Source organism: Balaenoptera acutorostrata, chromosome 1 (assembly GCF_949987535.1).
Source record: "Balaenoptera acutorostrata chromosome 1, mBalAcu1.1, whole genome shotgun sequence".
Taxonomy (NCBI): Eukaryota; Metazoa; Chordata; class Mammalia; order Artiodactyla; family Balaenopteridae; genus Balaenoptera; species Balaenoptera acutorostrata.
The window spans coordinates 160268865-160295340 of NC_080064.1; the positions used below are offsets into that span (position 1 = coordinate 160268865).

General features: G+C 50.3%; 1 protein-coding gene across 2 annotated transcripts in view; it reads right to left on the reverse strand.

Annotated features, from left to right (window-relative positions):
- Positions 1–3993: 3993 nt before the first annotated feature.
- Positions 3994–26476, reverse strand: part of SLC26A9 (solute carrier family 26 member 9) — a 28208-nt gene continuing 5725 nt past the window's right edge. Inside the window, exons 2-21 of one of the 2 annotated variants that reach the window (XM_057555177.1) lie at positions 24778–24920; positions 21921–22060; positions 21704–21814; positions 20889–21064; positions 19169–19333; positions 18507–18659; positions 18091–18173; positions 17187–17334; positions 16798–16911; positions 16524–16601; positions 15866–15961; positions 14013–14119; positions 12843–12912; positions 12624–12716; positions 12372–12485; positions 11457–11726; positions 10311–10365; positions 8980–9125; positions 7477–7548; positions 3994–6234 (exon numbers count right to left, since the gene is read on the reverse strand). In XM_057555177.1, the coding sequence (XP_057411160.1) occupies positions 6187–6234; positions 7477–7548; positions 8980–9125; positions 10311–10365; positions 11457–11726; positions 12372–12485; positions 12624–12716; positions 12843–12912; positions 14013–14119; positions 15866–15961; positions 16524–16601; positions 16798–16911; positions 17187–17334; positions 18091–18173; positions 18507–18659; positions 19169–19333; positions 20889–21064; positions 21704–21814; positions 21921–22060; positions 24778–24902 (2364 nt within the window). In that variant the 5' untranslated portion in view covers positions 24903–24920 and the 3' untranslated portion in view covers positions 3994–6186. Of the gene's footprint in view, positions 6235–7476; positions 7549–8979; positions 9126–10310; positions 10366–11456; positions 11727–12371; positions 12486–12623; positions 12717–12842; positions 12913–14012; positions 14120–15865; positions 15962–16523; positions 16602–16797; positions 16912–17186; positions 17335–18090; positions 18174–18506; positions 18660–19168; positions 19334–20888; positions 21065–21703; positions 21815–21920; positions 22061–24777; positions 24921–26476 lie in introns of those variants that run through there. The other variant, XM_057555180.1, reaches the window with a different exon arrangement.

The window sequence follows — 26476 nt, forward strand, 5'->3', positions numbered from 1 at the left end:
CCACATGCTGCGGAGCAACTGGGCCCGTGAGCCACAACTACTGAGCCTGCGCGTCTGGAGCCTGTGCTCTGCAACAAGAGAGGCCGCGATGGTGAGAGGCCCACGCACCGCGATGAAGAGTGGCCTCCGCTTGCCGCAACTAGAGAAAGCCCTCGCACAGAAATGAAGACCCAACACAACCAAAAATAAATAAATAAATAAATAAATAAAATTGAAGTAGAGTTGATTTACAATGTTGTGCCAATCTCTGCTGTATAGGAAAGTGACTCAGTTATACACACATATAAACAAAAAGGTCTTACTGTATAGCCCAGGGAACTATACTCAATCTCCTGGGATAAACCATAATGGAAAAGAATATTAAAAAAAGAATGTGTATATGTGTGTAACTCATTGTGGTTTTGATTTGCATTTCCCAGGTGACAAATGATGTTGATGATATTTACATGTGCTTATTGGCTATTTGAATATCTTTCTTGGAGAAAAGTCTATTTGGATATTTTGCCCATTTTAAAATTGGGTTATTTGTATTTTTATTTTTGAGTTGCAAGCGTTCTTTATATATTCTAGATACCAGATGTATGATTTGCAAATATTTTATCCCATTCTGTGGGTTGTCTTTTTATTTTCTTGATGGTGTCCTTTGAAGCACAAAAGTTTTAAATTGTGATGAGTCCAATGTACCTGTGTTTTCTTTTTTTGCTCATGCATTTGGTGTCATATCTAAGAATTTTTTTTGCCAAATCCTAGGTCATGAAAATTTACCTCTGTGTTTTCTTCTAATATCTTATATCTATATTCTTCTAATAGCTATTTCTTGAATAGGTATTTCTTCATAAGTTGTTTGCCCTTAGGACCATATCTAGAGGCTTAAATTTAAAAAAATTGTTACCAGTTTCACTGGGGAGCTGATCAGTGTAGCTCCTCACACAGTCATGTCAGATGTTGATTGTTCTACATCCTTTTGTGACAAAAGTCTTAAAATGATAAAATATATTTTCCAGTACTAAAGCCAGAATCATTTTTTTTTTAAACTAAATATTTCAGCTTACTTTTTTTTTTTTTTAAACTTTGGGTTTATTTATTTTATTTATTTATTTATTTTTGGGTGTGTTGGGTCTTCGTTTCTGTGCGAGGGCTTTCTCTAGTTGCGGCAAGTGGGGGCCACTCTTCATCGCGGTGCACGGGCCTCTTCACTATCGCGGCCTCTCTTGTTGCGGAGCACAGGCTCCAGACGCGCAGGCTCAGCAATTGTGGCTCATGGGCCCAGTTGCTCCGCGGCATGTGGGATCTTCCCAGACCAGGGCCCGAACCCGTGTCCCCTGCATTGGCAGGCAGACTCTCAACCACTGCGCCACCAGGGAAGCCCCCCAGAATCATGTTTAATGAGAAAAAAGCAGAAACTTTAGCACTGAAGTCAGAGATAAGAAAAGGATGTCTACTATCACCACTATTATTTAATATTATTTTTGCAGGTACTAGTCAAGGCAAGTAAACAAGAAAAAGAGATTAGCAGTATAAAGATTTGAAAAGGAGATAAATTTATAATGTTTATTATTTGTACACATAGGATGTATAGTTGGCAAACTTGAAATAATCAACTGCCAAACTACTACAAAACTATTAGTACTGTAAGAGAATTCAGTAGGTAATCTGGGTACAGAGTTAATATACAAAAATCAATAGCCTTGTATATGCAATCACCAACGAGTTAGAAAATATAACAAAAGATTCCGTTTATAATGGAAAAGGTAATAAAAAAGGTAAAAAATAACTAAGAATAAATATACTTGAGAAATGTGTAAGATCTATATGAGAAGACACTATTTAGATTATCAAAAGGAGATTAAAATGGAAAGGAATATTATACCCTTGAATAAGAAAACTGTATCATAAAAATGTTATAGGTGGGGACTAAACCTTCCAGATGTTACAAAATACTACAAATCCTCTACAATTATCTTCTATCTATCTTTTTATCTATCTATCTATCTATCTATCTAGTATTGGTATAGAATCAATTCTTCTTTTTATTGGTTTAAAATTCATCATTGTGTTTTTTTTGGTGGCCAAATTGCCCTACATTCAGTTAGTAGAAGGTGCTTGAATCTGGTCCTTGTGATATGCCTCCATCTTTTTTTTTTTTTTAACAATTCCTTGCCTTCTGGCATAAAAAGTTGTTTCAGACTCATTTTGTGCCTACCCTACCCTGGCCCTGGAACCAGCCATTGCTCTGAGGGGCCCTGGTTCTTCTTAACAAGGAATTGTATTAGAAACTATGTTTAGGAAGGCAGAGTCTTAAAATACTCCATTCCATTGTAGAATGGGGAGATGATCATCTTATAGAATTTTAAAAATTGAGATATAATTGACATATAACATTATATTAGTTTCAGGTGTACAACATAATGATTTGATATTTGTATATATTGTAAAATGATCACCACAATAAGTCTAGTTAACATAGAAGTTTTGACACTACTCTCCCAAAGACTGCTAAAGCCATGTTGTAGTTTTACAACTAAAGGTAAAAATGCGTTTTAAAGATAAGTTAAAGAAATGCATCTGATTTAGATGCCACTTTTACGCCACTCAAAACTCTCCTACGAAGCCTCTTTTGGGGTAACAGTTCTGAGCAGTCTTACCTGCTGGTCTCTCCCTGGAGCCATGCACACCTCTTCCTTCCTGTCCTAGGGGGCTTCCTTGATGCCACAGCATGGGATCCCTTGGGAACTGCTCTGTGCTCACGTCCATGCAACCCATAATTGTTGGAGAGTTAATATCCAAGGGATCACCCTTGACCAACAGGAGATGGGAATGATGGTTAAATGTTTCTCCAGGACAGTTTGGAGACGCATTTTGCAGAGCTCCTAGGATGGCCCAGGAGGTTGGAGCCCCAGTTGCCCTCCACAGGGGCTACCTCAGTAACTCATTCTTTTGTTGGCTTTCCCTCCCTCCCTGTTTCACTCCTCCTGCCTTTCACTCCCGCTTGCTGGGATCACCTCCCAAATACCTGTATGGAAGCTTTTGTCTCATGTTCTACTTTGGCGGGGGGAGGGGTTCAGGCTAAGATAGCATCATTAAAAACATATATAAAATTCAAAGCGGAGGAATGCTAATTGCCAGTTTACTCAGATCTTGCAGGGCAGTTGAATAGCACGATAAAGCAAGATTAGTTTATTTTACATAAATTATCATTTTGAAACTCAGTGACTTCTCTGCCCCTGCAATATATCCTCTTCCTCCTTCACCTGTTTCTCCCTTTTCTAGCTCTCCTGATCTCTTTGTTTCCATGCATCTATCCCGCTGATCTTTCTTATCTCTAGTCCTCCATCTCTTTCCACTTCATTCTATTTCTGTCTCCCTCAAGCCTTTGCTCTTTTTCTGTGATTCCTCTTACTTCCTCCCATTTCCTACAGTTAGCAAACAAAGTTGAGAATCAGCCTAGCTCGTTGGACACTTGAGTCCTTTGGCCTTTTGCTCCTTGCATTGTCTCACAAACAGGGGAGGGAAATGTCGGAGATTGTGTGCTCCTCCAAACCAAGGATTCTGAAAACTTTGCTGAGTATTGATGGGATTGGCCCTTAACAGACGTCTCATGAATGTTGAAGAATTAGCACGTGAAACATATACAGAAGAGATGGTGGAAGTTTGACTTCCCTGATAGCCACAGAAATCACAGAGTTGGCTCTGGGAATTGGTCCTGAGTATGGGGATCCCTTAGTCCAGGTGTCATGCCCCAATCTCTGCTCTTCAGCTGGATCGTGGAAGTTTATTCATTCTCAGGAGTGGAAAACCGGAACCTGGAGAGCAGCTGGGAGATTCAAGAAGTCTCAGCTTTCTGTTTCTTTTCCCCAGGACAGGGCAAAGCAAGCCACCTCTTCCTGGAGGTGACTTCTTTTGCCTCTCTGTAAAACCACCCGAACACGTGTATTTGTTCACATTTCAAAACCACTTTATTAGCAAAATGAACAAAAGGAGAATGGCGTTTAAATTAAATAAATTACACAAATATCTCAAGAGTCCTGGTCTTCTCCAGGAACCACATTATTGCAGGTCAGTATAACTAAGAACATTCAAAAGTATTGAAATTCTGGATTATTTCACTATCTTGCTCTCCTTTCTTGCCTCAGTCATGTCCAGTGAGTGGTCTGTGTGAATTTATGTCCTTTCCAAAGTATTCTAACAGTGAAGTTCTCTTCAAGGCCTCCCTCCACCCCAGGTGTTTCCAATCTTACATCCACTGTGGTCTCTATGAGTACTTACACCCTTGGACATGTTTCAGGATCCCTCCTTGAGCTCCCAACTCCAGGCCACTGTGAGTCAGCAATCACCTGTTGGTCTGGGGCTGGCCTGGGGGTTAACAGTCACTTCATCAAGTCCTCAAGGGTTCTAGACACTTGGTTCACAAGGCACCTCTAACTTGGGATGTCCTGAGGCTCTGTGACCTTCCCACACCTCTTGGGCCTGAGCTGGACTTTGCAGGAGGTGGAGCAGGGGAGGGTGAGTTTTCATTGGCTACGGTTCTTGTCCTCTCGAAATCTGGCACTTCGGGTGCTGGGCACGGTAAATCCCAGATAACATTGTCTTCTGCCTTCCAAGTTTTGAGTTCCATTGGCAGCCAGATGGCATAATGAATTCACAAAGAAGCAATGCTTGTAGGCCAAGAATCTGTTGGCTCTTCACCAGCACCCCCTCCTTTAACTCTACGAAGACTTGCTAGCTGACCAGCTCACTCAATGCACAGGCACACAGTGCAGGTCAGGCTGAAGTTAGGAATTCGGACATTTTTCCAGGCTGGGCCAGCCCAACCTGTTGGGCAGGGATCATTCATTGAAGGAACTTGGGAGAATCAGTGGGGAGAGGCCAAAAGGTTTTTGGTGCACTTCCATGGAAAATTTCCCAAACACTTGCACATGGAACCTATTTATTTTCAAGTCAACAGTGGGGTTTCTCTACCTTCTTATGTATAGAGAGAACTTAACCCCTCTTCTCATCTCTCCTAGAAGGAGATGGCCTCAGGTCCTGAGTTTGTTAAGGAATCCCTGTGGAGGAAGACCCAGTCTGGATCAGCCCTTCTCCATGCTTGTTACCCAGTTGGGATATGCCCTTGGTGGGGTGTCCTCCCTTGCCTGGCTGAACGATTCAGGCCCCAAGCTGATAAGGGAGAGTTAAAATCATTGGCTCTTTGCCAAATGAAGAGGACAAGGCAGATTTCCCAAGTGGGGGAGGCATTGCTAAGGTCAGGGAGACTGTCGGGGCCCAGGTCCCACCAGTTTGCCCTGGATTGGTACTAGCGCCCCTGCCCCTCCACATCTCCAGTACAAAGAGGGAAAGCTTTTGTGCAGAATAACTAGTATCTGTTGCTGGGCTGCCAGAGGATTCTGCCAGCTACCCCCCTGTCCCTTTTGGGTTCCTACCTGGTCTCAAGTAGAAGGAAGCAGCCCTTGAGGGCAGGGGGAGTGATAATGTTTCAGGAGGCTGGTGTGGCTACCTTGGTGGGCTGCCCCTGGGGTGGTAGCTCTGGTAGCCACTCCCCAGGCTAGAGTCTGATGTGCTAAATAGTAGTGGAGGTCTCAGCAGCCTTGAGATGAGGAGGAAGGGGACATAGTCACCAAGACAGAGATACCTGGGTTGTGGGAGCACATGGTCCCAGGGGCACAGAGCTGCCAGAGACAGACTCTGGGCAGCTGGAGAGGGCAAGCCACAGAGTCCTAAGCAAGTTCGTCTGTGTGTCCTGTGACAGCTTGACACCATCTGACACCAAGCCATGCTGGAGCCAGGACACTTTCGAAGCTTGCACTGTAAGTCAGCACACGGCTTCCTCTCTGTTCCTGGCTCAAAGTCCAGCAGTCGGGGGTCCTGTCAGCTGCCACAGGCAGGCTGTGGGTGGGAGCGGTGGAGTGGGCAGGAGGCTTGCTTGCTGTTGGCTGGGGCCCTGAGGGTCAGCAGAAGGATGGAGAGGTGTCTCTCCCTGCCATTGAGATTGGCTTGCTCTAGAGATGCCAGGAGGGGAATGAGAGAGGAGGAGGAGGATGGAGAGGTACTGGAGTCCTGGTGGAGGTGTTCTCCTCTACCCGCCACTCTCCATGATCCCAGGAGATGATCATGATCCCATGATCTCATCCTTCATGGGAGTCCCAGGTGCCAGGTGCTCTGCAGGCAGCACGGGAACCGGCTGGGCCCTCACAGGGCGGTCAGGGTCTCTGCATGAAACATGCTGCCGAACATCTCCTGCAGGGCCACAGGGAGGAAGTGGGAGGGGGAGAGACAGCATCAGACCTGTTGGGTTCAGAGCGGTCGCAATCGCCAGGTGACCCTATGAACCCCTGGCTGGAAAGAGGCATTTTGAGGAAGTGTGTGTGAGTGTGTGCACGTGTGTATGTGAACCGGGGAGAGGCAGGGTCGGCCTAAGAGGTGAACTGGTACAGAGGTGACAAGAGAAGATGCTTGAAATCTAATTTTGAATCACCTCTGGTGTGCTGTGTGACTTTCACAGGTCCTGCCCTCCTTTTTCGTTCCACTTTCTTCATTAGGTAAAATGAGGGTTGAGCTCAGACAATCTCTGAAGTCCTTTCTTGCTGTGATAAGCTATTTTGGTCCTACCCAGGTTTTTGTAATGTGCTGGAGATTCCATGGGGACCCAGAAATCCATCCGCCAAATCTTTGTGGCCCCGGCTCTCTTTCCTAATGCCTCCTGCATGCCCTCAGCACCCCCAGAGACATGTTTAGAGGACCATGGAACTCATACCCAAAAAGAATGGGAAGAGGCACAAAGTGAGATGTTACTTCTTATAGAGCCAGAGCCAAATTTCTCTAAACCTAATGATGTGGTTTCTTTTAATTCAGGGCATTGGGGTGGGGCTACTTTTCATGTCAGGACCATAGGGCTCTATGTGAAGTAAGACTTCACACCTGCATAGCTCTTAGCTCTTAAAGCCCATCCACGTGCAGTAATACTTGTATCGCTCATGTATCCCTAGAATTCATCTGATCCTACCAGAATGTAAGTTTTCTAAGGGCAGGGATCTTTGTTTTGTTCACTGCTGTGTGCCTACCCTGGGATAGTGTCAGGCAAGTAGTAGGCACTCCATAAATACCAGTTGAATTAACAAGAGAACAGAAGCATCCCCCACTAATCTTGTTAGGTAGATGGGACAAGATATTCCCCATATTTCCCTTATTTTACAATGATAAACACTGGGGCCTGGTGGTGTTATGTGGCTTGCCAAAGATCAAGTAGCGGGTGCGTTGGAGAGTTAAGAATAGATACTAGTTATCCAGGACTTGGTCCAGTGACTCTCCCTTCCCCCATGATGCATTTCAGGGAGTGAGAAGAATTAAGATCTCCTATTGAAAGAAACATTGTTGCCTTCAAGGTGACTGCTCTGGCTTGGAGATGGGAGAGCCCAGCCAACACTTTGGGTTTGAGAAGGTCTCCTTCCTTTTCCTCCTGACCCCCAGCCTTCAGCTTACCTGCTCTAAGTCCCAGCAGCTGGGACTGTCCTCCTCTGAATCGTACAAAGAGAGCTCAGGGTCCACTGGAGCCTGGATGGGGGAAACAAGTGCAAAAATGAGCTGCAGTGACTGAATGACGGTCTGGCACAAATGGCAGGCTCCGGGGTGTCGGGGGGAACCATGTGTTCTGATGCATAACTTGCCCTCTTGACCTTTCCCTCACCTCCCTCATTTGCCTCTCAAAATACAGCACAGCTGTGGCTTTCCTCCTCACAGCAGACAGGTGTACATCAGGGTGGGCTTCCTTGGTGGGCATTTCAGAGGCAGGGAAGGTTTACCTAGCTTACAAGGATGACTGGCTAGCTGCCTGACCTGCGAATCCATTTCCCTTCTCTGGGAATCTGTTTCCTCATCTGTAAAAGTAGGATTATCAAACTCACTCTGCTGGCTCTCTACCGCACCATGCTGTTGAAAAGGGTGTGTGTGTGTATCATTTATAGATATGAATATATTCTGTAATAGTTAAATACACAATACATATAATATACATTTTTAAGAATATATAAACTGTAAATACTGGACATTATTTGTGCAATAACGGATGATGAGGATTCTTCTGGAATCTCCCTCTCTTTGCTCTGGTGACAAGGTGCGTGAGGCTAGAAAGGCCGCTGCTCTCACAGTTTCCCTCTGTGTGGTAGGCAGGCGCCAGGCCCCGTGTTTCCCTGGGCAGGCTTTCAGCGCTTAGAACAGATGGCTTCACCCTCATCAGTCTCTTAAAGCGAAGAGCAAATGGTTGCTCTAGGGCCAGAAAAGCCTTTCTTATGACCCACAGAGGGCAGAAGAGGTCTGTTTCATGGACTGGGGCACAGAGTCTTGGGAGGCCAAGGGCAGAAGCTGAGCTGGCAAGGGAGCTGGGGAGGTGGCGTCGGCTGGGGATGCCTGGGCAGGGACCCCAGTGGGATGGGCTTTTTCTGCCTCCCCAGCTTTCTGGAGTGTTATTTGTAGACAGTGTTATTTGTAGCTCATTTGCATACCACTTACTGAGCTAGTAAATTAAATGTCAAGAAGCTGAGACAAAACTCTGATCCACACTCTTCATCCATCACCAGCCTGAAATCTCCAAGCTCTGCTAAATTAAAACAGGCAGGCTTACTCCCCTCCCTTTCCCAAAGCCTCTTGTAGAAAGAGTGAAGGAATAGCAGGGGTGAGCGATGCCAGAATACCAGGCATAACCTGCTATGCTTTGGGTGTTTGTGTGATCTGGAAATTGATATTAATAAGGATTTTGTAATATACAAAACTCGTTCAAGTGACATAAAAGATACAATTATCAGTTAATCTTAAAACCAAAACAAAAGAAAAATCCCGTGGTAGATAATGTTACCTTAGAGTACCCATTCCCCAGATAAGAAAACTGAGATTCAGAAAAGTTAATTGACAGAATTGGTGTTGGAACCCAAACTGTCCTGCTACTTCAGTGACCCAGGGCCTAGGATTCCTCAGGTGCAGAGACCTTACCCCTTGGAAGTTGCGTCCTGGGGCCACTTCCCTGGCCTTTGCCTGGGCAAACAGGACTGCGTCGTGTATGCTGGGAAAGACGTGGTTGCGCTCTAGACACCCATCTTCGAAGACGCCACCATGGTTAATGTCATTGTACACCTGGGCTGGAAGGAGGGAAAGATCACCTTCAAAAGGTAACACCGCCGTGGACAGGAGTTGGGGTTGGGGGAAAATGGTGAGAGGGCCTGAAGGAGATGGAGAGAGAGGCCTGAGGGTTGTGCTCTTGCTGTATCCTAGCGCCTTCACATTGGCTTTGCAGTATCATTTATGGACAGCAGAGGGCAACATGAGCTTGAGGATGCTGAACCTTCACCCCAGGGCAGAAGGAAGCAGTTTGATTCAGGGAGTTGGTACTTCGCGGTGATTCGAGTGGGAAAGGCTAAAACCTCTGCCCATTCTGTCCCTTGAGGGTCCATCCTTCCTATTGTTTACCCAGACCTTTCCTACAATGTCCAGTGTGTGGAAGAGCCCTTATTCCTACCCAATCCTGGACATGACGTCCTGAGGAGTGTCTGGTGAGGGTCGGCGGGAGCCTCTGATTCTAACTCTGGAGCACACGCAGAGCAGGTCACTGCCAGTGCAGACTCTCTTCCTGAACGGCGCCTGCACGGAGCCTGGGCTGTGCTCAGGCCAGCGCCGAAGCTGGCTAGGCCTGCTGGGAGTTGCTGACCCTCCGCGGGAAACGGGGTGTGCAAGTATGTGCCCCTTCCCTTTCTCCTGTGTGTCTGTGCGCTCTTGCTGTGCGTCCGTGTCCCTGCACTCTGCACACATGCTGATGACGTGAAAGTCCACTGCCATGTGGACGTGGTTTGGGGCTGTGTATGTGGGCCCTGGAGACTGTGTGCATATAAAACTGTGTATCTGTGTCTTCCCTGGATAGTTATGGTATATCTATGTTTTGTGCTTATTCATAGACTTTTGGATTTGGAGAAGATTCCCAAATTTATCTAGTTGGCCTCATTTTATGTAGGTGGCAATCGATCCCTAGACAGATGAAGTGACTTGGCCAAAGATACGTGGCAAATTATTGGTGGGCAAATTAGAATCCTACTTGTCATTTCTTAACTCCATGATCCCCCCACTCTCTAATTGAGACCCCTAGGATGTTATCTAACCCGGCTGTAGTCTCTTCTAACTTGTGCCCCAAACGCTTATGAGCAGCCAGTAGTTTAGGGGAACATTTGGCTGTTCTCGTTTCTACCCCACTCACTACTCAGCATCCCACCCACCTATTCCCACCCCAGCCCCTTGCCAGCCTTCCAGTCGCCTAAATGTCCTCCTTCTCTTACCATGAATGTTCACCAAGAAGACCTTCACACCGATCTTCCCATAGGTGGAGCTCAGCTAGAGGAGTTGGGAGGGTGTTGGGTAGGGAGACAAAAGGAAAGGAATGTTCTGAGTGGGCCTGAAAACTGATTCACAAAACGCACATCAGAGGGGAAGCCAAACAAATAAGCAGCCCCCAGAGCCCTGGCAGCCAAAGATAAAAATAGCAGCAAAGCACACCACTTCTCCCTGGAGTGCTGGCTGACGGCTTCTCTGGAAAGTGGGTGGACGTGGGACTTTGCCAATGAGGCAGCCACTTAAAGTCCCCATGACCCCTTCTTATGGAGCCAGATCTTTTCTTTCAGTAGCTTAGAGTCCTGGACTCCACCTCTTTCCTGACTTCGTGGCTTCAGGCAGAAACTGCAGGGGAGGACCGAGGCCCAGAGAGGCTACTGCTTTGCCCAGCTTCATGCCAGGTCCAGGCCAGGGAAGCAGGTTGAGCCCAGGGCTGGGCATGGAGGCTTCTGTGCACCTGGCTGATGATGCCATCAGCCTATGTGCTCTCTGTACCCCTCAGTTTCTCTGGGCTGCTTCTCTCTGGGCCAGCCTCTGAGGTTTACTGACTCCTTGTCATCGGAAGTGGCCGCTGAAAAGTTATCAGGTGGATACATTTATTCAAGGTATCCTGTGAGCTGTGTGTTTGGTCTAAGGATGTGGGGCACTGATATTATGTCTTCTTTCCTCTGTTGGCCAGAACCGGCTGACGCTAGAGTGTCTGGGTGAGTGTGGGAAGGAACGGCAGACCACGAACCAGGGCCAAGCTGAACTCTACTCAGAGGACCCTGGGGTGGGTTCCTGGCGGCCTGAGAGGGAACTTGGGGTGGACTCTGTTACAGAGGGGTGCTAGGACAGGGCGGACCAGCGGGGCCTGCCTTTGGTGTCCCTCCCCAGGCAGGCATTGCCTTGTGCTGTCTGGGCCTGCTCTGCAGAGAGCATTCTGTCCTGGGAGCATCTGGGGAAAAGGGATCTTAGGAGTTGTTAGGTTCCTTGGCGAGCTATCTCGCTCAGTTGGTTGAAATGAGGGCTCCAAGGAAAGGGAGTGTAGGAGGGCAGGGGTGACGGTTAGGGTTGGGGGGTGGGCTGGCACTCCCTCCACCCGAGGGCCTCACCTTGGCCAGGGCTTTGATGCCCATCAAGTCCACAAAGCTGACCCCACTCATGTCGAAGATGAGGGTGTGGAAGGTGACAAAGGGTGGGACGCTGGCCAGGATGTCACTGGGCTCAGCGGAGGCCGGGGGCTCACAACTGGCAGCTGTGGAGCTGTCAGGGCTGAAGGTGATGTAGGACACGCTGGCACCATTAGCAGGCGTCTGGTTGTTGTTGGGGTCAGTTGGGGAGCCATTCTCAAAGTCCTGCTGCAGCTCCTGCAGGGAGACAGTCTGGAGGGCGGGAGTAGGAGGGCAGAGTCAGGGATCATCACACTCAGTCAGACTTGGCTGTGGCTGAAGCTGGGGCAAGGAGCGTGCAGGTGGAGGTAACTGAACCTGGCGGTGGTGAATATAAGCCCCCAAAAGCCCATAGGACCGGCATCTCCCAAAGCCCCTTCCTTAGGTAGGGCCTGCACGTGTGGTCTCCCACAACCCTTCCAAGAGAGGCACTGAAGCCTCAGCCCACTCTGCTCGGAGAGAAAGGCCCTTTGGAAACAATTGAGTTCCTTTTTTGCATTTATCCATGTCTGCCTTCTTCTCCGCAGAACTCCCACACCTACATCCACCTTGCTAGATCTAGGTTGGCTGGGTACCCCAGGAAATTCACTGCTGCTCCCCGTATGGGGTTGCGCATAAGTCCATGGGCATATCCTATCTTAGCCAGAAAATGAGGACGGGCCGTGGGAGTTCAGTGGTTACCCTAAGAGCTGACAGCTCCTCATCTAAGGAGAAGATGTCCACCAGGCAATACCCACCAGGCAGTGGCCACAGAGACTTGATGTCTTTGACTTCAAGGGTACTGGGAGGTGGGGTACCGGGTAACAAGATCAGAGAGGGCAGGGGAGAGGGCATGGGCTGTTTCTAGCTTCAGTTCACCTTGGTTTTCATAAATAGGGACTTCCTCTGTTGCATGGGCACTGTTCTCCCCTTCTCCTGCCTCTTGAGGTATTTTTGCTTGGCCAGCAATACTTTCTGGGGGTCCACACCTGTCTGTAGGGAGAGAACGGAGAGCAGTCTTAACCTCTACCCTCTTTGGAAGTGGCCTGCTCTCAGCTCCCAGCTCCTTTTCTTGCATCTTCCAGGCACGCTCTGTCCAGCCCCTCTGGTCACCAGAGGACTGAGTCTTACCTTGGCAGTGACCTTTTGCCTGAAGATTTCCGAGTTGGCAAAGTAGAGAGGGGAGCAGTAAGTGATGATCTTTATCCCTTGGATTTCCTGGGCCTGTGACAGGAAGACTCAGCTCAGTTAGCAGCACTATCTTTATTGGCTTTTTTTTTTTTTAAAAAACCCTTTTATTTGGGGTGGGGGTAGGGCAAAAGAGGGAGGTCACAAGCTTGGATTACCCACCCTATTATAGGTCTTGGGATTCACATAAATGTCAGTGTCCATGACTTGGGCCAAAGTATAGCCATTTCGACTGGATGAAGAAGGAAAAGAAAAACATAAGAGAATGCTATTAGCAGATGGGCCTGGAGGGACACTGGGGCTGGGGGTTGGGCAAAGGCAGGCCAAGAGAGGGTCCCTTCCTCACCCTGGGGTTTTTGTGTTTGTCTTTCTGCACTGGAGACGTATGCCTGATGGCCTGTGTCTGGGCTATAATTAGAGGGTTGACAGGTAGCTCCTTGACATAGCTCCCAGGCTGGGGCTCAGAGGGGGAGAAAGGGTGGGGAGTAAGCAAGGTGACATGCTTAAATGGCCCTAAAGTCACCACTTCCTGGTTCTGAGTTCTCAAGAAGAGAAGACAGGGTTTCCCGGATATTCAGCATCCTTCCTGCCCTGGCCTGGACCCACTGGTCTGTTTCACTTAACTTTTTTTTAAAAAATTAATTAATTAATTAATTAATTTGTGGCCGCATGGGGTCTTCGTTGCTGCGCATGGGCTTTCTTTTTATTTGTGGCCAGTGGGGGCTACTCTTTGTTGCAGTGCACAGGCCTCTCATTAAGGTGGCTTCTCTTGTTGCGGAGCATGGGCTCTAGGTGCGTGGGCTTCAGTAGTTGTGGCACATGGGCTCAGTAGTTGTGACTCGAGAGCTCTAGAGCACAGGTGTGGGATCTTCCCGGACCAGGGCTCGAACCCGTGTCCCCTGCATTGGCAGGCAGATTCTTAACCACTGCGCCACCAGGGAAGCCCACTTAATGTTTTTATAGCAAGGACGTAGCTGTCCTCTGGCTTGCTGTTCCCTTGGGGTGGGGTTCCATTTGGTCTGGGGTCTAGTAGCACCCTTGAAAGGGCACTGAGTCTCACCCACTTGCTTGACTCCTACTTACTCTGGTCCCCCAGCCCTCCAAGACTGTGATGGCTTCCCCTGGGTTTTCAGGATATGGGAAGTCAGGCAGCCCAGCCTGTGCCGAAAGTCCTGGCTGGGCCAGGGTCTCCTTGGGCCTGGTAGCCCCTCCAGTGCCAGGCCCAGAAGGTGACAGTACACAGTGGGCTGGGCCAGGCCTCACATGGGAGCCCTTGGCAGACTGGCCCAGGGGCCCCACTGCTGTGCCTTGTGGGGAGGGGCTGTTTCTTACAACTGAGTCTGGAAGATCACAACCAGGATGGAGAAGGCGACACCCACTGCCACACCATACGGCAGGCTCAGGAAGAAGGCAGAGAGGAAGCTCACCACCCAGATGCACTGTGAAGAGAGAGATGTCAAAGCAGGCCTGGGGAGAAAACTGCCCCTTTGGGGAAGTCTTCCTGCATCAGCCAAGGTCATTCTCTGTGAGCACAACCTCAGACCCACCCTTCCCTTTTCACGGCATTTTTGCACTGTTTTATGTAACTGAGCTTTGGTTACACTTGCCCGTTTCCCTTAGCTTGAGTGTGACTCCCTGATTTTGTCAGGTTGCTAACAGACAACCCCAGCACACACAGGGAGCCAGGATGGCTCAGTGAGAAGAGTCGGCGTCTTGGCTCAGATATGCCTGGGTTCCAAATTTCATTCTCCTACTCACTAGCTGTGTGATCCTTAGTTGCCTAATTCACAAAGGGGGAATAATAATACCAGCTTCATGAAAGGATTAAAGAGTTAAGGAAGATAAGGTCCTAGCCTAGTGATGGACGCCCAGTGAGTGCTCAGTAAACCTGAGTTCCATTCCTCCATCTGATAGTAAGCTGTGTGCCTGACACGTGCTCAGCTACATTTCCTGATCTGATAGCCTGGGGCCTGGTTGTGTGCACTGTGGGGCAGGATTGGATGCAGTTTTGACAGTTGCCTCCTGTGGTGTTTTAGAGTCCCCCATGTTCCTCTGAAGGAAATAAATCTGCCCACACTCTTATAGAGAATTGTGAAGATCAGATGGGAACCCAAAGCACTATGTAAATATCAGGAACTATTGTCATAGTGGGGGGGATTGTTGGGATGTGATAAAAGCAGATCTCTCGGGGTGGGAACTGGGACATCATTTTTCTCCCTATCCTCATCCCTCACTCCCTGGGGGACCCCAGATGGACCACTCACTTCTCTGGCTTTAAGGATTTCCTTCTCATACTGGGCAAGTGTACCTTCTCCCCTAGGAGACAGTACAGTCCAGAGGTTTGGAGTCTAAGATTTGGGGTTCCAGTCCTGACTCTACCACTTACTACTTCTGTGGCCTTTGATGTGTTACTAAACCTCTCTGAGGCTTGGTTTCATCATCTTGAAAGAAGGTTAGTAAATCCTTTCTCACAGCTTATGGTGGGGCTTAAGTGGGGATGAGGCAGTGTCATCAATATATGGTAGCCTCATTTCAACTGCCCAGTGGAAGATGCGTTGGGAATGTGACTAATCAAAACAATAAGTCATGTTTGCTGATTGTTTTATGGTTACATGGTGCTTTCCCATTATGATCTCATTTAATCCTCAGAGCCAGTGTGTGACGCAGCCATGACCATCACCCGCATTACAGATGAGGAAACAGAACTCCAGAGAAGTCTGGTAACCTGCTCAAGATCCTGGTCCGCTGGCTTTATGTTCTAGGTTTTTTTGTTTTTAAAAATGATTTCATTTAGCTTTCTTTGGAACTATAAATCATAAAAATAATAATAGCTAAATTTTATTGAACACAAGATACAATTCGACAATGTGCTCCTTACTTGTATTATCTCATTTCATAAGCATCCTGAGGTGGGGGGTAGAGAGTATAAGATACCCATTTCACAGATGAGAAAGCCAAGTCTCAGAGAGGTTAAGGGACTCTCCATTGGTCATAAAGCCAGTGAACAGCTGAGTTAGGATTTGAACATAAGATGTCTCACTCCAAAACCTGAGCTGTTAGCACTCGGTTATGCTAATCAGCGAGCAGCCGACCAGAGGGATCACTGACAGAAGAAATGACAGGGCTGTGGGGTTGGAGGAGGCGGCAAGGGCACAATGGGTACCCAGAGGCTGCCCAATACCTACACAGTCCAGCTTGCTCTTCCTCCACAGGTAGTAGGGGTCGGCGAGTTGCTTGAGGGAGTTCTTGAGGTTGACAGCAATCAGGGCTCCTAGCACAGCCTGGGGAAGCAGAACATTGTTCCTTGTCACCTGGGGTGTCCATTTTTTCCTGCCCTTCCTGCAAACACCTGACCCTGAAACCTGGCAGGACAGAGTTGCAGTTCTAGAACATCTCTGCTGGCAGAGACCCCAAATCTTTGCATTCAATCTTAGGGTTGGAGTGCAGGTGCTAGAGTCATAGAGCCCCTGGCCCCATCTTTGCCCTTCCCCTTTTCCCTCATCCCCACATGGCCCGTGCCTAGAGCCCTCCTAGCCAGGCGCCCACACTGACTTGTAAACATTGACTTGGGCGTGGACTCTGAAGTCAGAAGGCTGGAGTTTGTGACCAGCCCTGCACTTGTGAGCCTTGTCACCACAAGCAGATCACCTAGACCCTCTCAGCCTCAGTTTCCCTCACCTGTACAATGGGGAGAGTAAAACCTGCGTTACCACTTCACAGGTTGTGACTAGGACAAAGTATGACAATGATGGCACTTTGTAATCTGTAAAGTGCCACACAGCTCTTAGGACCTGCTCTTATTGGAGTCTCTCGCTGGCCTCTGCTCTCGTGCTGTGCTCTTACCTTGGGGAGAGGGTAGAGGTAGGACCCCAGGACCAGCATCGTGATCATCACCACCAGGGAGACGCACAGGCTTGACATCTATTCAGAGAAAGAGTTTGGAAACAGGGAATAGGTGTGAAATTCTCGCTCTTGTTTTGTTTCCAATAGATGCCTTTGGTCAACTGGAGGCTAAGGAGGGGAGAGGAAGGTTGGAGAAGCAGCTGGCCTGGCTTCTCCGGGGCAATTGTTCTGCTACTCCCCCATCCCTCCCACACTCCCCTGGTCCAGCGCTCACCTGGGATTTTCCTCCAGCTCCATCCACAGCCAGAGTGACAGAGAGAGCACAGCAAATGACATGGATTTTAAAGAAGGAGCCGAAGAAGTTGCTGCAGCCCAGGGCGATCATCTCCTGTGGGCACAGGATTGGAAGCTGGGGTAGGGTGCAGGGTACAGACCAAACACAGTTGTCCTTGCAAGCTGGATCTTGAACTTGAGAGTGACCCTACTGCTATAAAGCCACATACTCCCAATCAAGTAGAAGTCAGCCTTTTGGTGTTAGAGTCTCCCCTCCCCACTAGCAGGCAGCCTTCCTCACCTAAGCCCAGAGCCCCAAAACATCTCTTGCCAGGCCTCTGTGGGCCCTGGCCCGTCCTGCTCAGCCCTGCTGGGGGTGGCCGGACCTACCTGGTTAGAATCCACGTCATAGCCGTGCTTGCTGGCCAGGGTCCGGCCCACAGCCAAGTTGATGACGTAGCCCACGATGGCCAGGGAGAAGGCTGTGCCAATCATGTCCTTCCACTGTGAAACCACAGGCAACACGGGAGTGGGGAACCTGCCAAGGAGCCAGAAAGGAGGCAGGGCCCAAGGGTGTGAGGAGAGGGAGGGCACCGCGATCTTCATCAACCCACAGGGACCGGCTGGGCACCACTCTGTGCCAGGGCCTTTACGTGAATTACCCCTTTCAGTTTGAATCCTCAGTACCATACTGCAGGGCCGCTACCATCACTCCCCTTGACAAAGCAAAAATCCGAGGCTTAGAGAACATAACTTGCCTGAGGTCACAGGGCTAGTAAGCGGCAGGGCCTTACTTGTTCACATCCAGATTCTGGACTCTTCACGCGCACTCGTCCGCATATCCGCAGCCCCCAGTGCTGTGGGGCCTTTTCTCCATTGCCTGCTCCAGCTCTGCAGCATAAGCACCTCCCCTCCCCTCCCAAGGCCCAGTGTGGTGCCTGGCACAGAGTAGACGCTCAGTGAATTTTGTTAGTCCTAACGGCTTCCTTTCCACGTGGATAAAAGAGCCAATGTATTAGAGCAAGGCAAAGAACCAGAGAAGGGCTGATCAGAGCGGCTTTGCTTTAACAGCATCCATCAAATGAGACTTCCGCGGGGAGTGTTTCATGACTCACCATCAGGAAACAGCCAGCATTGTGTGGCTCTTCTCCATAATTAGTAATAGTAATAATTCATAGCTGGTCAGTGTCACAGAGTTTATAATGTACTTTCATAGAGTTCATTTCATCTCTGACTCTGAACCTGGGGGGGTGCAGTGGGTGTGGGGCCAGGCTTCCCAGCCACCTGGACTCACCCTCGTTGGATCTCTCCCACGATCTGCATGTGATACTTTTTGGGCATCTTGCAGCCCCCAGAGATAGCTGTTGCCACCACTACCTGCAAACCCCAAAGTGGAGAATTGGGATTGGCTATAAGTTGGGGCCAGGGCAGGGGTCCCTCTCAAGCCTTCCCTTTTCTTTGGGGACCCCAGATCCCACTCCCCTGCCTCCTTGAGGGGGGTCAACCTGAGGATCAGGAAGAGTGGGAGCCATATACAGGGGGAAGGAGTGGATTCACCCCTGACTTCTGTCCTGCTGGCTCACAGTGGGCGAGTGGGCGGGGGGCCGGGTGGGTAGAGGGGCTCCCTTGGCTCTGACTGGAGCTGGATTCCTTTTTTCACAGCCTCTCTTGCCTGGGCCCCAGCCCTCCACCCCTGGGCAAGGTCCTTACCACGATCATTTCTGTAGGGATGGGGAAGCGGATCTTGTGCATGAAGCGAGTGTTGAGCTCCTTCACCAGCACCAGGAACACGCTGCTGATGAGGGCGAAAAGGAGCGAGGCGACGTTGGTGTGGGGAAGGTTTTTGCAAATGTCAATGAAGGTCTGTGGGAGAGAGCATCATGCTCGTGGGCTCCCACCCCTTCCTCCCATACCACTCCCACCCAGCATCTGAGCCAGTGAAGGGGTGTCATCAGCTCTCGCGGAGGCACCAAAGCAGAATCCAGATCCTGCTCAGGATCCCACTTTCCACCACCCTCTCCCAAAGGGCATGTCTGGAGCTCGTGCTGGGATGGGAAGGCAGATTCCCTTCCTCTTTCTCTAGAAAGAGTTCAAGCTAAAGGAGGAGGGATGGAGATTAGACACAAGGAAAGACTTCCCAGGCAGGGAGGGGTTGAGGCACTGGAACGGGGAACTGATGGAGAGTGTACCTCTGCTTTTCTGCAGGGTTTAACCACAGAGAACCTCAGCAAGCCCTCAAGGTCACGTGTTTGACACTCCCTCCCAAAGTGGAAACTTCTTGGAATCCTCTCTGATCTTCTTAAGACAGTGAACTTGAATCATGTGTCTGCTCAAGCCCCTCTCTATTCACAGGGGTGCGTTCCTAGACTCACAAAGATGATGGACCCTGGGCCTGTGTAGGAGGGGATGGTCAGTCCGAAGATGTACTTGAGCACGGAGATCAGGATCTGCAGGCCAGCAGCTGTCATGAAGCCCCGGATGAAGGACTCAGAGAGGTAGATGGCCACAAAACCGAACTGCACGAAGCCCAGGCCCATCTGAGAGGAGAGGGGTGGCGGGGGGAGACCAAGATGGGTCAGCGGCTCCCACACCTGCCTGGCTCAAACCCAGGGCTGGAGTTCCGTGCAGCCCTGGGATAGCAGCAGCTCTAGGGAAATGAGTCCATCATGACCTTGTCTCGCCCTCTCCTGCCAGCAGACCTTTAGTCCCTCAGGGCACAGGCCTCTGACACTTCACCTTGTTGGCTCCAGTTTCCTCATCTGTAAAATGAACCTGGTACTCACCAGTGTTTCCTCTCTCAGTAATTGACACCGCTGCCCACCCAGTTGGCCAACCAAAAACTTGGGAGCCATCATCCCTCACCTCCCATCTCCAATCTATGACCAACCCCTGTTCATTTTGTTCCTGGCAAAAGGTTCCGCAAGTCTACCCCCTCATCTCCTTGGCCGCCACCCTCGTCTAGGACCTTATCACTCTTGCCTGGGCCTCTACATAGTCTCCCAACAGGTCCCCTGACTTGATTCTCATCTACCTCCCATCCGTCGTCTTCTCCATAGTCTGAGTGGTCCAAACCGACTGCCAATCAGACCCAAAGCCACTGCTTGGGGACGGACTTCAGACTTCATTGTCTGGCCCCTGCCTACCTTTCTAGCCTCTTCTCTGGTCCATTCCCCAAAGGCCCCCTGCCCTCTGGCCATACCAAACTCCTTGTCTTGCCATTCCCTGGTCAGTTCACACTCTCTTAGGCCTCAATGCCTTGGGGGTGCTGTTCCCCCTGCCTGGACTGTCCCTTCCATGCCTTGTTCATTTGGTTACTGGTCAACTTCTACTCATCCTTTTAGACTGAGGTCAAATGTCACCTCCTCTCTTTGAGGAGAGGCCTTCCCTGACTTTCTCTTTGGTGTTCCTGAAGCTATTTATACATAGCTCCATTATGCTGCTGATCTCACTGCCTATACGTTTATCTGTTGATATGGCTACTTCCTCTGCTGGGCTGTGAGCTCCTTGAGAACTGGGCTTCTTTCTTACTTATCTTTTATCCCCAGAGCCTAGCCCAGTTCCTGGCACAGTGAAACAACCAAAAAACATTAACTGAATGAATCAATGAATGAAACCTCTAAGGTTGCTTCCTGCTCTTACATTCTGTCCTGCTGTGTTTGCCTTCATAAAACCTAGCAGAGTCCTTTGCATGTGGTGGAAATGCAATTTATGTCATGCAGGTGATGCCGTGGCTTGGAGCAGAAGAAGCTCCAAGGAGGAGGATAAGCGATGTTAGAGAAACTGGAACACTGTGCTGGCAGAGAGCTGGGCACTGGAAAGGGTAGTGGAGAGAGGCCAGAAGTCCTTTAGACAGTCATTAGCTCAGGACAGTTTTATTAGGTGTAGATGCTGGTCTCATGCACCTGCTGGAGACAGGTAAGGAGAGATACTCTGAATTTTCAATGTCATTTGTAGCCTTGAAGTGGGGAAGAGGGAAGACGTAGAGCCCTAAGTCAGCTTTAATGTCAAAACTGGGACTCTGAGGCAGGGGCAGGGTGGGCTGGTGCCTTCCTGAGGTGGGACCCCGGCAGAGATGGAGGCCGCCCCCCTCACCTGGATGATGGCAGTCAGGCAGGCTAGCGTTGCCGACACGTGCAGCCTCTCGGCCTCCATGGCCACTGTGTCCACATGGCTCTCATTGGTGGCATTGTTGAAGACCCGGAATTTCGACTCTGGGGCCAGCTGCAGACAGATGTTACCCACCAGGATGCTGATAACGGCAAATGTACCTGTGGTGCCCCACCCAGCCAGCAAAAGTCAGAGGTTTGGACCACACCCGTGGAAACCAGAAAGGGGCCCAGGAATGCTTCCTGGGCCCCATGCCTCCAAGGCTCCTCTCCAGCATAACAGTAACCGTTCACATCTAACCATGATCTACAACTCTTCAATGTGCTTTCACCCCAACTGTTAATATTGTTTTATTGGACACATGAGGAAATGGGCTTGGAAATATAAGCAGAGCCTGCGCCAGAAACAGGCCTTGTGATCAGGCCCTTTTTCTCCACCTCACTTAGCACCAGAGAACTCCATATGTCCCTGAAGTGGTCTGCTGGGACCATTCTGGGAGTTAGATGGTAATCTTCCACATCTGTTCAGCACTTTATGGCATTATCTTGTTCCACCAAGTCTTCCCCACATTCCAGGGAGGGAGACCCCACAGGTCATGCTAACTGAGCTCACGGAAGCTAAGTGGCTTCTCCAAGGTCACAGAAGACCTGGGACTGACACTCACAGTGATGGTCCCTCCAGGACCAAGCAGCACCAGCTAGAGGAGAATGCAGATGGGAAATCACCCCAACCCCCTTTGCCACCCACCGCCCATCCTCGTGGTCCAGGTCACCTGCCCGCTGAGAGGGGAGAGGCCTTACCTGGCACCATCTGGTGGATACCCCCCAGGAAGAAGTAGGTCAGGAGGGGGAAGAAGGAGGAGTAGAGGCCGTTGACTGCAGGAAGGTTGGCCAGCAGAGCAAACGCCATGCCTGCAGAAGACCGAGACAGTGAACGTCCAGGGGCATGGTTGGGTTATGGGGGTCACAGAGGATGGGGTGGGGAGAGAAATAGGCTTGGCTGAGGGGATCCCCTCACCTTGTGGGACCTGGATGGATCCACCGCTGATGCCGCCAAGAAGGTCAGGGATGATGTAGTCTTTGACCTTGTACTTGGGGAGCCAAGAGAGCACGGGGAGCAGCCTGAACACTGTGGTTTTGATCTTGGCCGAGGAACATCTGGAGGGGAAGAGGGCAGGTTTCCAGTTAGCACTGCACAGCTTGGACACTCTGAGCTGGGAATAGATTATAATATCCTGTTCTTGGTCATTCATCCATTCGTTCACTCATTCATGCAAAATTCAGTGAGCACCCACACTACGCGGCAGGACTTTCTTGAGAGCCATCACCGTGCCCTGGGCACCAGCTGGAGGTCTTCTGATTGCTGACCGCTCACCTGGGAAGTCTATAAGACTTGGCTTAAAGGCATGGATTTTGTGGTGGCTGAGCCTGCCGAGGTGTCAAGTCCAGCCTCCACCTCAGATGGCCTTTCTCTGGTCTGACTGAACACAGGCCCGGGCACCCTCTTCTGGGCTCCTGCAGCATTGTGTGTACCTTGTGTTGTAATTTCTTGCTTTTCATCTATCTCTCCCACTACACAGTAAACCCAACATGGAGAGAAGTCTGGCTCTCTTGTTCAGCTTTGTATACTTCGTGCATTACACTGGGGTGCTTAGTAAATATCTGTTGAAGAAATGAATGAATGAATAAGTGAAAGAATGGGTCTGAATTGAAACTCAGTCTGAGTGGGGGCTGCTGCCATATTTCTTGGAACTTCCCCCCCAAAGGAAGGCTCCACTGTCCCTGCAGGGTGCACCTCTGCTGACCTACCATTCTTTGTGTGTGATGACTCCAGTGCTGGAGTTCTTTCCCCTGTTAATTCATCAGGAGAGGGAAGAATGGGGAAACTGTTGGTTAACGCAGGGTGGGGAGAGTTGATCCCTCCCCTGTTTGCTGAACACCTTGAGGTCCTTTCATTAGAAACTCAGGAGTGGTAAAAACAAGGGCCTTCAATCTCAAGGGTGACAGCTGGTGGATTGATGACTAGAAGGGGGTGGGAGGCATTTGCTTTTCTTCTCCCAGCTGAGGGAACTCAAATACTCAGGGCCCATCTGGTGACTCACTGGCCCTCTCTGATTAGACCTCCTTTCCTGCCCAGCACCAATTCTTGCTCTTTGCTGTTGCTCAACAAATAGTTTCCCTGACACTGGGTCCCCTGGATGTCACCCAAAACTGAAATCAGCACAGACAATGCTTTGTACCCTGTAAAGTCTGGGTAGATTTTCTGTCCCAACCAGCACTTCAAGGAACAGAATCACCATCACTATCACCATCTGACTCCCTGGTCTCCTCTGCGGTGGGTAGTGCCTCTCCCATCCCTGGGACGGTGGATGGGGAGTTGGACTGGTAGTAAATAGCTTAAAGTATCTCTAAAGGCTTGTCCTAAGAGAGAATCAGGCCTGCAGGAGCTCTCTCATGTTTGTTTGTGGCAGGGAAAACTGGACTCGTGAATGGAGAGCTGGGTGGGGAAGAAAAACAACCCACTCGAGGGCTTATACATGCCCAGCCTTACTTGCAAGCCTGTCATATATTGAGCAAAGCAATCTGAAGCCTGAGAGAAGAACTGGGAACAGATGCCAAACACCCATACAGAGGTTCCAGAAGCCAGACGGGAAGTGGACAGAGAGATTAGCTTTCTAGACATTCATTCATTCATTCATTAAACAAATATTTACTGGAGCACCTTCTGTGTGCCAGGTACTGTTCAAGGCTCTCCTGCCAGCCACATGGGAATTGTTAGCTCCCTGCATCACTTTATGGTATCCATCATCCTAATCTTTTAGGACAACAGCAGATACCCTCATCCCTCCAGTACAGTAACAACCCAAACTTAAACTCTTTGGGCATAAAGACTGGCAGAGCCCACCTGCCTGAGGGACACAGCTGTGGCTATGGTGCCTGGATGCTAGCACCCAAGGTCTTGACTGTAACCGGGCAGAGATGGAGCCTCCCAGGAGACGTAGGGTTGGGCTGGGGCTTTTAGTGGAGACTCAAGTGGGTGATTCCCCCAGTCTGAACCAGTTCCACCTGCATCTCTACTTCAGTCATTGCCAGTGACCTCAATTCAGGTAACTGAATCAGCTGTTTCCCCAGGGGAGTGAGGAAGAGCAAACCAGACCCCGGTGAAGCCTGAGGGAGGTCTGCCAGACGTCTGGGAAGGGGGAAGATAAAGCTCGTAGCCTCAGGCTCCTGGAGTGTGGGTATAGATCACCTTGCGGAGCCCCCTCCTCATAGGCGTGGTTTCACTACCCGCCAGCACAGTTCCAGGGATCTGAGAGAGGAAAGAGCCCAGGGGCTGGTGAGATCACATCCTGGTAGGTACCTTTTAGGAGAGCCCAGGAACTTAGGGGCTGTCTTTGGGCATTGTGCGGACCAGGAGAAGGAAGGAGCATCCAGGAGGGAAAGAGGACAAAGTGCACGGGGGTTGGGGAGGCTTCAGATTTTTCTTGATAAGGAAAGGACAGGAGAAGGGACAGGAGCAGTAAAGGCTCTGCAGCTCCCCACCCCCATATGGTAGCATGCCCTTCTCCAGCTCCCTTAAGATCCCAGGAGAGACTTGAGTGGACTGAGAATATGGCGAGACCTCATGCAGGGGGTTGGGGATGGTTTACAGCCCTTCTGAGCCTGCGGATGGTCCTTGCTCCCACTCCCCATCCTCCTTGGGGGTCTCAGTAGAGATGAGGTGTAGGATCTCAAATTCAGGGTTCAGAATCTCACCTCCCCGAGGCTTCCCCACGTTCTGTCTTAGGGACACTGGTACTGGAGTCATGCCCTGGTACAGGAAGATTTTGGTGGGGAGTAGAAGAGAGAGGAATCTGGGCTCTGGGCCACATTACCTGAAGGCATTGCGAAGTTTTTCTCCCAGTGGGTATGTCCGATCCTTCTTCTCAAACTCATCATCGAAGAGGGTGAGGGAGTAGGTAGCTCTGTCTACCACGTAGCGGGGCCTGGGCTGGCTCATGTCTGGGACATTTACAAGCTTTGGGAGAAGCAGAGTAGGGAAGAACGAGGGGCATCCCTTCCCAGCGCTGGCCTGGACCTTCTCTCTCTAATCCTAGCTCAGCAGACTTTTATTCTGTCTTCCCCGCCCCCAGCCAGCAGGGTGCCTCCCTTCCCTCTTTCAAGTCTTTCTACCAGACTCACTTCTTTTGGTGGCCTTCCTTCCCAGACACGGATGATGCATACACCCACCCTGGCTGTTTTGCTTGGCACCCAGCACGTGGCTGGCACTCCACACCTGTTACATCACCGTCACCCCCGCTGAACACCAGGCAAAAAGGAGGTGGGAGTGCAAGGGTAGGAGTCACAGCTGGGATTCAGCAGGTTGATCCTCTCCCCCCTCCCCCTTACCACCCTCCCCACATCGTCCCGTGGTGTCCCCACAAGCCCCTCTGCCTCCCTAGACCTCAGTTTCCCTGGCAGAAAGTCTCATACCATTCAGCCAGTCAGCTTGGAAGAAAGAGAGAAAACAGCCTGCCTGGGGGCGGGGGATGGCTGAGGTGACCTCAAGAGGACCCTTCTTAAAGGAACCGCCTAGGACTTCACCAACAGATTTCCCCAGGGGGGCAATGGTGTGTTTGGGGAAATCAAGATGGTCTGCGGTGGCTGGCTCTCCCACGGCTTCCTGTGTCTAACCTTTCCCCCACCCTTGTGTACTGGTGCCTCTCCTCCTAGCTTTTTGCGCAACCTTGCTGACGTTCCAGGTGCTGAGCAGGGCAGGACTAAGTGCCAGGGCCCCTGAGGCCCAGAGGAGCTCCCTGCAGGGATCTTTCCCTCCTCCATCCTCCAACTGCTGGTCCGCTCTCCTGTCCCCTGCCCCCCAGAGCTGGGAGAAGCCCACCTGGAGGACCTCAGAGGAAGAAGGAGGGTGAGGAAAGAGATGGGACAGGCTTAGAGGGAGATTACGTCTGCGAGGTGGGGAGTGTGGGATGGCCGTGGCCAGTTTGGCAAAAGATTCAAGATGGAGTTAAGAGTGAGAAACCACACGGGGGGCTCAGGATGCTCCCCCACTGGCTTCCTAGGGGAGAACCTGGGTGAATGAGAGGTTATCAGAGGGGAGCAGGCTGGTTGATGCCTTTTGTAGAAGAGAATACCGGGGAAGAGGTGGAAAATGCATTAACTAAGGGCCCAGAAATCTGGGTTCTGGTGCTGGCTTTACTGGTGAGGCGGAAGGGGCAGCACTGGCTTTACTGGTGAGGCAGAAGGGGCAGCACTGGCTTTACTGGTGAGGTGGAAGGGGCAGCACTGCCTTTCTGAACCTCAGATTCCTCGTCAGTAAAACTGGGGTACCATGTCCACCTCACAAGGTTTTTTGAGGATCAAATGAATACATGGACAAGAAAGGCCTGTGTAAAATGTAAAGAGTGATGCAAACGTGAGTTGCTGTCGTGGATAAGACTGTGCCCAGGTGGATGAAGGTCAGGCTGGTGCATTCCACTCAGGGGGTCTCAGGACCCTGAGGCCCACCGGGACCTGTAAGCTTGGACTGGGTGTCTGGCAAAACCCCACGGATGCTACCCAACTGGCAGGGAAGTG